This window comes from Camelina sativa, chromosome 4 (genome assembly GCF_000633955.1).
Source record: "Camelina sativa cultivar DH55 chromosome 4, Cs, whole genome shotgun sequence".
In the NCBI taxonomy this organism is placed as follows: Eukaryota; Viridiplantae; Streptophyta; class Magnoliopsida; order Brassicales; family Brassicaceae; genus Camelina; species Camelina sativa.
In genome coordinates, this window is record NC_025688.1 from 21,342,013 (window position 1) to 21,351,886 (window position 9,874).

A 9,874-nucleotide genomic window follows, 5' to 3' on the forward strand; every position below is an offset into this window, starting at 1 on the left:
ATTCACTAATGAAAGAACTCAGCGAGTTTAATGCTCAAATTACCTGAAAAGCCTCCACAATGCTGCTAAAGCTTGAATTTGGTGAGAGTACACAAGTGTGATTGCCCAATGAAGAGCCATTATATGAAGTGTTGCAAAAGTAATGACATCTATGACAAATGCGGCAGATACTGTTGCACCAAAAGTAATTCCTAGGAAGGCGATTGCTCTTATCAAATAAAAGATGAAAGAGGCCATGAATACCCAGAGAGTGGACCATATCTGGATTACATTAAGAGATACCATCCCTAAAACTCCAGCCAATTCTGTGTTTAACTTAAAACCCGCTGGAACTCCCATCAACCACACACAACCAGACCGCAAAATATCATTTGTGAACTCCTTTGTAAACTTGAATATCCATGAGCAGACAGTTTCGGTGTTAAATAATAGACCTAGACCAATCAAGTTCCCCAAAATTAGATCAACAGCCATGGCCGACCACGTAGAATGTCTTTTCAGTGCAGCTTTCTCGGCATGTTCCACACAGCATATGGACCTGTTGAAATCCAGAAGGATTGTCATAAATTAATAAGCATAGCACAAAATCAAGAACAAACCAGATACACATAAAATGCAACAGTCTACGTAAGACGAGGGCAGAAAACTGGAAAAGCTTAACAACTGCGTGAAACTTCTCGGGAAAATGAGAAATGCATTGCATGAAGGTATCTGGAATTAAACTTTTTATCTCCAGAGATTAGTAGGTACACAGTTGTTAAGCAAAATATATAGAGATGGAATTTTGAGCCAAGGGCAAACAGAAAAAGTCAACAGATTTTACTAAAGATGCAAATTTTGGTATATGATTGAACTTACATCATGTCATTCTCCTCAAGGAAGATTGGCCAATATAAGATCTGAGAGCTGCGTACTCTGAAATTGATCCATGTATTCTTGAGTATCCTCCTTGATGCGATATGTATCCATGAGAAAATCGGAAAACTTGAAAGTAAACAGAAGAATTGGATAAGGCTATAAAACAGACTTGATAAAGAGCCTATAATTGTGGCAAGTAACCGCCATGTCAAAGACGATATCCTGAAAAGCAAGATGCAAGTACTTAGAACAACTAACAACAAAGAGAGAATAAAAAGAACTCAACAATGCGAATAAAATATTACGAGAGCTTACAGATAACTAATGGAAAAGTTCCGAGAAGAAGTCTCTAGCTGCGTGGAGATCTTCTTATAGGCAATCTTGGCAGCTGAAGCGCAATTTATGGACAAGATCACAGTTTCCTGCTTACGTAATATCAAGAGAATATTAGCAACAAATCGAGAAAGAAACAGCAGAACAAAGAGAAGCATTTGGGAAACTTCTTAACCATATCATTCAGAGGTTGCCTATTGTGAAGATCATCAACCCACTTGGGTTTCTTAAGAGGAGCTTTTGTCTGAAGAGGAGATGTCCAAAAGCTTAACGAGAAATGGTGAGAACCAAACACTGGAATGTCATAGACTATAACCTGACATGTTGATGTTTAAAGGAGTCAAACACTGGCAGCTTGAAGGTTCAGAAAAGAACAACACAGGAGAAAGAAATCATGACTTACATACGTGGACATCGCATTGAGATACAATCTCCCCATTCCAATGTATATGATGCAGTCTAGAACTTGAATGAAATTCCATAACTCTATGCTCCGAAGAATCACGCACCAGATGAATCCAGTGTCTGCTAACAGATTCTTCCCTAAAATCCTCTAATAAGCCATCAACCTTATGACAACCACAGCATAGGCTACTATAGCCGCAAGGACCACCATAAGCTCCGGCCTTACTGCACACACCTTTGTCTGTTGTAATCTTGGATGAGTTTCCATTAACATTAAAATCATAACGACCAAGGAGCGTAAATGCTGCCTTATCCCGTAAAGTTGAGGGCATCTTCTCATTTGTTTTATGTAGTACGTCCTGTTAGAAATCACAAAGGAAAAATGTCGCATACTCTGTTTATCAAAATGCAAGAGAAAAGGGTAGGTACAAAATTCATGAAACAAGACGGGCAACAAAAGAAAATCTGAAAGTGGAGTTAGTTTATTATTACTTGGAGCTTAGATCCGGCATTGGACAAGGAGCTCTCATCAGAGTTAAAGGCCACAACAACATCAAGACAAGAAGAGGAATGACATACGAACCACCCAAACAATAGACTCTGACTCAAATCATCAGCTGACGCGAGTTGCTTAGGCAACCAAATCCTACATTTTCTCTTCATCTCTGCCACACAATTCCCAAAATGCAAAACGAAAGAGAAACAACAAATCAATACGAATTGGAGACAAAGAGGTCAAAATGTGAACAGAATACAGGAGACAGTTCCATAACGAGAGAGCAAGTATACAGATCTAAGAACACAGCTTCAACGTTAAGTAAGAGTAAAGTAAAATCAATAAAACCCCAGAAGAATACTCGCATCCTTACTAAATCGGAACATAAACGATGAAGATTATCTACTACTACACTGCAATTGACGATCGGAACGATGAACCGAGATTCGTAACACAAATCTGAGCCCTAGAAATATCTTCAATTTCAACTTAATTAGATTTTACTAGTATAATTACGAAAAGGCTTTGTAAGACGCACCTCGTGTTAGACGACAGAGGAGAAGCAAGTGTTCGACGCCGGGATCAGCAACCGGAAGAAAGATACATTCCGGCGAGAAAGGGAAGTTAAATCGGCGGCAATTGATAAAATATATATATTTTCACAATGGGCTTGCTCGGCCTACACAACTTTATGCCGGTCCTTTTTTAAAATTAAGAGTTTCATTGGAATTATATATTTTTCCAATGAATTTGAATTTAACCAATAGTATTTTTTTTCTTTGAGTTTAGTGGAATTTATGATTTCTAGCTATGTTGCAGGTAAACTCTTTTAAGGTCCATTTCTGAAAAACTTGTGGAAACATAGAAACAAATCATGCAAACACGATTCCTAGAAATCTGTTTAGAAACACGATGAAAACACGACATAAACTTTTATTAGTTTAGAAACTTAATAAATAAATAATTTGAAAATATATATTCATGATACATATAAATATCTAATATTATTAGTGTTTTAATTCAATTATTTAATATTTATGTTTTGAATTTGTGTTGTTCCAAATATTTCTTTTGATATATTTTTATGTTTGGTGTTTTATTATGTATATACATTTATATATAGATATATAATACATATGTTTCTAAAATGTTTCCATTTCTTTATTTTAGAAAAAGTTGTTTCCCGTATACGAAACGTTTCGCTTCCGCATATCTGTTTCCGTTTCTATGCAACATAGATTCTTAATCCTAGCTAAAATCCCTTTATTAAATAAATTCATAGTTTAAAAATAAAAAAGCTAAGGAATGTTTGAGATTTCTTAGTTAAAATATTAAGATGTACTTTGCTTATTTGATAAAATCCATTTAAAGCAACCATTTAAATTTCAGAATGAATTATTAGAAAATGAATCGATGTGGATTTAAAAAATGTTTCAAAAATAGAAAAACCATTATAAACCTTCCAAAATGACTACACTGATGATGAAAGGCATCTGATCTGTAACTTGTACATACAGGTTACTATGAAACATTATCAGAGAGAAAATCTGTGCTGTCTTGTTGCTTCTTCCTCCTACGAGCTTCATCAAGCTTACTAGAATGTGTTCCAAGCACTTCGGTTATGGCTTTTGGCAACCAGAAGCCAGGCCGTTCAAGATATGGTGCGCGGTCAATAACCAATGGTTCTCTCAAGGTTACATCAATCCCCTGATAAGTCCATAATGCTAGTGTTGCTTCACCTTTGAGACCAAGGGCTAGCCAGCCAAGACCAGCCACTGAAATGTCGATGCTTTTCACCTCCCAACTACTTCCCGTCACCTGAATCTCCTTCTCTTCCCAGTTTCCCAATTCAGACGCTCTGTTCTCTCCTATTGGTGGCTATTTAATATCGAAAAGGGTGTCCATTACATTCTGATGTTGCTAAAATGAGGAAATGCGCGAGAAACAAGCTTTACTTACCTGCAGCCGTAAACCAGAATGGCCCTTGAGTATCTCTTCAGCATTCTCTGTTTTTCCTAGATGTAATGAAACGCTATGCGATGCCCATACTGTTATGTAAATTGTTTCAACCGATGCCCGAACGAGGTCTAGCCTGACCAAGCCACCGATGTGAACAGACTGTCCTGCCTACAAATAAAAGATTCAGCAGAATTAGGTTAGTTCTCGGAACACGAACTTGCGTGACTGATACTAAAGCAGTTAAACAGTTGCTACATTGAGTCTATCTAATGGTTACAAGAAGCTCTAAAGTTTAGAGCTCTAGGTCATTCAACCACGGGAGCAGACAAAACCTTAGAAAAACTGTTTAAATATGATAAGAGAGAGCTTGCCTTGACTCTGTAACTCCGAGGTTGAACCTCCTTCCTTATCTCTACCATTTTCCGCTCCTCTGAATTTAATCTCAGGGACATAAGGTAGGGATGCAAAAGGCCCGGAGTGTCATACATCTTTGCCTTTGCAGACAATATTCCACCAATTCTCAATATTCCAAGTGTTGTTCCAGGAACCGGAGCTTCCGTGAGCCTTGTGACCTTTGCACCATCTTTCTTGGATAAGGCATTAATCAAAGTAGATTTCCCGGCGTTCTGAGCTCCAATAACCCACACGTTTCCTCTTGGACCAGCTAACTCTTTAATGTAAGCTAACAGATTCTTAACACCGAGATCTTTGCGAGCACTAACCATATATACCCCACTTAGCTTAGGCGCTCCTCCAGCCTTGGCACGGTGGCGCACCCATCGGTCTAACCGAGCTGGTGAAATCTGTGTCGGAAGTAAGTCTACTTTTGTTGCAACAAGCACAAGTTTTGGGAGGTTCTTGCTACCCTTAGGATCATTTTCAGCTTTTTGAAGCACTTGAAAGAGAGACTTGGCTGCTCGTTTGGGAAACGAACCATCAAAGTCGACACAATCAACCACCATGACTACAACTGTAGTGCTTGAATTACTCATTGGTTTTATCAGTCTAGTTGATATCAACCTATCAAAATCGAAATCTGGTAAGAGGTTCTCTGCAGCCTGATTCTTCACTTGGCCATAATTCCTAAGAGAATGGCAACGAGCACACACCGTCACATCATCAAAATTGTCTTTCTTTGCCTCCTCTCTAGCTATCTTCTTCCTCTCTGATTTCGAAATCCGTTTCTTCTTCTCCCTCTCCTTAGTGACATTACCATATCCAACACCAGCCGGAGCAAAACCATCCAATTCAACACCATTCAGCTCTTCCTTATCTTCCCACTCATCTGATTCCCAGTCAAACTCACTCTCACTTTCAGAGTTGCTACCCTCTATTACATTCTTTATCTCATCATCTTCCCCCTCCATCTCCTCATCATCATCATCATCATCATCATCATCAACCATTTCAAACCCATCAAGCTCATCATCATCCACCTCTTCATCAACTTCCAAGTTCTTTGCGGTAACATTCCTCTTCTTATAATATCCGGGTAAATCTGGATCATTGTCCTGCATAAAAATACCACAACCTGGACAAATGAGCTTCCCATACTCTTCATCTTCATCTCTTCCTTCACTCATGATAAGATTTTTCGCTCTCTTGGGAAAAATTGTCCCTTTAACTCTTTCCACGCTTTCAACAACTGGTTCTTTCTTCACAGCTAAACACTGAACCGAAACTAAACATTTCTTCTTCTTCTTATTCTCATCACTCAACCCTCCTAAAAAGTTGAGTTCTTTCAGATACCCATCACGAAAACGAAAAACTTAATCCGAATTTCAACAAAACGGAAAAGTAAAATTCACCTGAGAAAAATGGAACTTCGGGTCTGGGTATTAACCGGCTAACGCGAAAGCTTCCATCTTCAAGCTTTGGTTTTACTCTGCATATGGTCACGGTACTTGAAATCAAAACCACCATTTTCTTCGAGCGTATCACTTCTGATTTGGGATGAATCAAAGATTATTTATTTGCCGGGATAAGCAACTCCATCGACAAAATAGTCTCAGAGAACTAAAACGCAGCGTATTGGTTCAAATCCGACTTCAATTCAATCTTCACACTGTAAAAGTCTAAACCCTACAGATAATTACATAAATGCCCTTCACATCACTGGATGATTTACTCCAAGAATTATTTTTGTAATGATCGTCTAAATGTTATCATAATTCGGTTCTGCTGATTCTCTCTGACTAAACTTTATGAGAATGAAGGGGGAGTTACGTGGAAGACATTAGAGACTCAAAATTTTAAAAACAGAGACTTAAGGATAAGGTTGTGGAGGACCCATAACGCGGACAAAGAAACGAGCTTAAACCCCTCATTTAACAAATTTCGTCGGAGCTCCGGCGAGGGAAAAATGGCGGCAAAGATTACAGGCGGAGGCTGCTCATGGCGACGCTTTTACAGGAAGAGAACACCATCTCGATTTCCTCTCAACTCTGTTCGAGCCTCTCAGTCCATGGATGACATGGACACCGTCTACAAGCAATTGGGTATGTCTCTGATGTGTCTTTAGGCTAAGAAAAATAGTAAATTTGGAACTGGGTTGAGGGATTTGTTCTTTATACAAATTAAAGTTGGAAGCTTTATGATTTTTGTTTGGTGTGGCATTTTGTGTAAATTCTGGTTTAAAATTTGCCTCAGGATTGTTTTCACTAAAGAAGAAGATTAAAGATGTTGTTCTTAAGGCTGAGATGTTAGCACCGGATGCTCTTGAGCTTGAAGAAGAGCAATGGATAAAGCAAGAAGAAACAATGCGTTACTATGATTTATGGGATGATCCAGCTAAATCTGATGAGATTCTTCTCAAATTAGCTGATCGAGAGAAAGCAGTTGATATCCTCAAAGACCTCAAATACAAGGTTCTTTTAGTTTCCTCTTACCAAATCTTCTTGCTTTTTTTTTTCTTTTCTTTTGCAAGAAATTTAGTTTTGAATGAATGTGTCTGTTAATTAGGCTGAAGAAGCTAAGCTAATCATACAATTGGGTGAGATGGATGCTATAGATTATAGTCTGTTTGAGCAAGCCTACGATTCATCGCTCGATGTAAGTAGATCGTTGGATCACTATGAGATGTCTAAGCTTCTAAGGGATCAATATGACTCTGAAGGAGCTTGTATGATTATAAAATCCGGATCTCAAGACATAAAATCTCAGGTTGTTTTCATCAGTCTCAAGGCACTTCTACAGTTACCAACTCTGTGCGTGTATCTTTGTTTCTGTATGTTCTTATACACATATATGAGGACTTGCAGATATGGACAGAGCAAGTTGTAAGTATGTATATCAAATGGGCAGAAAAGCTAGGCCAAAATGCGAGGGTGGCTGAGAAATGTAGCTTCTTGAGCAATAAAAGTGGCGTAAGTTCAGCCACAATAGAGTTTGAATTCGAGTTTGCTTATGGTTATCTCTTAGGTGAGCGAGGAGTGCATCGCCTTATCACAAGTTCGACTTCTAAAGAGGTACTCAGGACAAATTATAACTCAACTTACTTTTCCATTTTCTTGCCCCGGAAAGAATTGAAAAGATGTTTTCTTTGCGTCAGGAATGTTCAGCGACTGCTGATATCATACCATTATTCTTGAGAGCATCTCCTGATTTTGACGTAAAGGACGAGGATTTGATTGTATCGTATCCTGCGAAAAAGAATAAACAAGTAGCTGAGCATATGGTTTCTATTCAACACATTCCGAGTGGAATTACAGTGGAATCTTCAGGTATCTTTAAGCACATTACACTTTGGTTTACTGCATTTTATGCAGATTCTAATATAGGTTTTCTGATGCAGGAGAAAGAAACCGGTTTGCAAACAGGATCAAAGCGCTAAACCGGTTAAAGGCAAAGTTGCTTGTGATAGCAAAAGAGCAAAAGATTTCGGATGTAAACAAAATCAACAGAAATAACATTTTGGAAGAAACAAGGAGGTATGTCGCTAAGGGTCACAAGATGGTGGTTGATACAAAAACCGGTTTAGAGATTCTAGACCTGAAATCGGTCTTGGATGGGAACATTGGACCACTCCTTGGAGCTCATATTGGCATGAGAAGTTCAATTGATGCGATTTAGGCTTTTAATCAATTGGTATACTTTAGTTGTCTATTGTGCTTTGCTTGTGTGTGTGTGTATATATATATATAGCCTTCTATACCATTGTTTTTTTGGTCAAGAACAACATACAAAGTAAGAATTGGTGACGAACTATGTGCAAATTACACCATGAAAACTTCAAAACTAGAATTCTTGTGATAAATTTTTAAAAACGGTTTTAGTTATACCAGTTGAAACAAAACCATGAAACTCTTGTTTCGTATACTTTTTAACTGTCAGCTTCAAGAAAGTCATATAGAGAGAACCAGAGAGGCATAGCTGTTAGCTGATGCAATATTGTCGTGTGTCACGTTGATTAGATTCTGGAGTTACTGATTTAGCCTATTTGTTAAGGGTTTGGCAGAAAACTTTCCTCTATATGTGTCACTGGTAGCGTTAGTAGAGAGAGTTTGGCAGAAACTATAATCATTAAATCGCCTAGATTAGTAGTAAATCTAATTACTTTACGTTGCCGGGAAAGCCGACTACTGTATTTTTCGTCAGTTTTGTCCTAAAATTAAATGCACTTTTCTCAGCTTTCTTCAGCAATAAATTAGAAGATAGACTGATTCGAATTCAATAGTTTAAGAAAAACAAAAAAAAACTAATTTATTGTTGAATGTTGACCAAATTTTTTATACAGGCATTTAAGCAATTTAAATATAAAGTTATATTGGTGCACACACAAAAAAAAAGAGTTATCAACTTTTAGCTACATTTATAATACTGAATTAAGATTATGGGACATGTTCGAAACTACAATCCTTTACATTAACAGAATAACATAAGTCACTAGAACTAATCAAAATTTGACATGTAGTCTATATAAAAACTATATATTATACTCCAAGTATAGATGTATTCATAAATAATTCAACAATTACGTGATTTTTTTTTAGTATAAAATAAGTGTATTTAGTTTCGAGAAAAAACTATTCTATACCTAATTAATGATAGTTAGGATGTACTACTATTTTATAGTAATTGTATTCAATGTAATATTATTTTGTTTATTTATTTTTGTTCAACATATTATTTTATTTTAGGAAAACTATATATTTTGATTAAAAAATAGTTAGATTGTACTATTATATTTTTAAATCATGTCAATATCTTAATTTTTAATAGAAGAGAAAAAAAAAGGAAATATATATTAATTTATGATTTTGATAAATAAGAAAATAAGAAGAAAGGCCAACTGAAAAACGGCTCCGTCACCAGAGAGAGAGAGAGAGACTCCTTTCAAATTCTCTTCAGTTTCAATTTCTTCGTCTCCCTCCCACACATACGCATAACGCATTGTGGATTCATACATACATACTCCCTTTCTTCTATGCGACTGGCGTTTTTGTAGCATGGCGGCGGGTCATCAACACTCCTCTTCCAAACCCTCTGTGTCCTCTCCTTCTTCTTCATCGCGTCTTTTCTTGCTCGTGACTCTCCTTCCTCTCTCCCTCGCCTGTTTTGCCTTCGTTCTCCAATGGCGCGGCGGACTCGACGACCCGGTTACCCATTGGTCTACGGATCATCACGAGTTCCCCGGAATGGTTTCAACACAACAAGAGAAACGCTCTTCCCGTCGTTCAGTTTCTGATTCCGGTTGCGTTGATCTCTTAGGTCAGAGCCGTTCCCCTTCGTTTCCTTATTTCCGCGATTGGGATTTTGCTTACCAATCGGATCTCAAACCTAGGGTGAGTCCCTTTTTCTCCAATTTTTGTTTTTTTTTTTCTT

At 37.5% G+C, this 9,874-nt stretch overlaps 4 protein-coding genes across 6 annotated transcripts in view; 2 read left to right on the plus strand and 2 right to left on the minus strand.

The window, feature by feature from the left end:
• LOC104784121 (phosphatidylinositol N-acetylglucosaminyltransferase subunit GPI1-like) overlaps positions 1–2,777 on the minus strand; it is a 5,426-nt gene extending 2,649 nt beyond the window's left edge. For both annotated transcript variants that reach the window (XR_002037754.1, XM_019244836.1), the window contains exons 1-7: positions 2,631–2,777; positions 2,089–2,261; positions 1,599–1,955; positions 1,367–1,507; positions 1,174–1,280; positions 859–1,080; positions 44–538 (exon numbers count right to left, since the gene is read on the minus strand). Coding sequence is in view for 1 of the 2 variants with exons in the window: in XM_019244836.1 (XP_019100381.1) it covers positions 44–538; positions 859–1,080; positions 1,174–1,280; positions 1,367–1,507; positions 1,599–1,955; positions 2,089–2,259 (1,493 nt within the window). In the remaining variant the exon portion in view is untranslated. The remainder of the gene's footprint in view (positions 1–43; positions 539–858; positions 1,081–1,173; positions 1,281–1,366; positions 1,508–1,598; positions 1,956–2,088; positions 2,262–2,630) is intronic.
• Positions 3,492–6,126, minus strand: LOC104781622 (GTP-binding protein BRASSINAZOLE INSENSITIVE PALE GREEN 2, chloroplastic-like). Of its 2 annotated transcripts, none has more exons than XM_010506340.2 (4): positions 5,860–6,126; positions 4,423–5,771; positions 4,052–4,219; positions 3,492–3,970 (listed from the first exon to the last, which is right to left on the minus strand). In XM_010506340.2, exons 1-4 carry the CDS (start codon positions 5,972–5,974, stop codon positions 3,614–3,616), a joined length of 1,989 nt encoding a protein of 662 aa, XP_010504642.1. In that variant the 5' UTR covers positions 5,975–6,126; the 3' UTR covers positions 3,492–3,613. The 2 variants fall into 2 exon arrangements, with proteins under 2 accessions (XP_010504642.1, XP_010504641.1); XM_010506339.2 differs by having other exon boundaries at positions 4,423–5,774.
• Positions 6,217–8,273, plus strand: LOC104781621 (peptide chain release factor PrfB3, chloroplastic-like). Its single transcript, XM_010506338.1, has 6 exons — positions 6,217–6,549; positions 6,701–6,918; positions 7,013–7,213; positions 7,312–7,518; positions 7,602–7,773; positions 7,845–8,273. Exons 1-6 carry the CDS (start codon positions 6,414–6,416, stop codon positions 8,120–8,122), a joined length of 1,212 nt encoding a protein of 403 aa, XP_010504640.1. The 5' UTR covers positions 6,217–6,413; the 3' UTR covers positions 8,123–8,273.
• Positions 9,343–9,874, plus strand: part of LOC104781623 (glycosyltransferase-like At3g57200) — a 3,638-nt gene continuing 3,106 nt past the window's right edge. Inside the window, exon 1 of the mRNA XM_010506341.2 lies at positions 9,343–9,834. Coding sequence (XP_010504643.1) covers positions 9,499–9,834 — 336 coding nt within the window. The 5' untranslated portion in view covers positions 9,343–9,498. The remainder of the gene's footprint in view (positions 9,835–9,874) is intronic.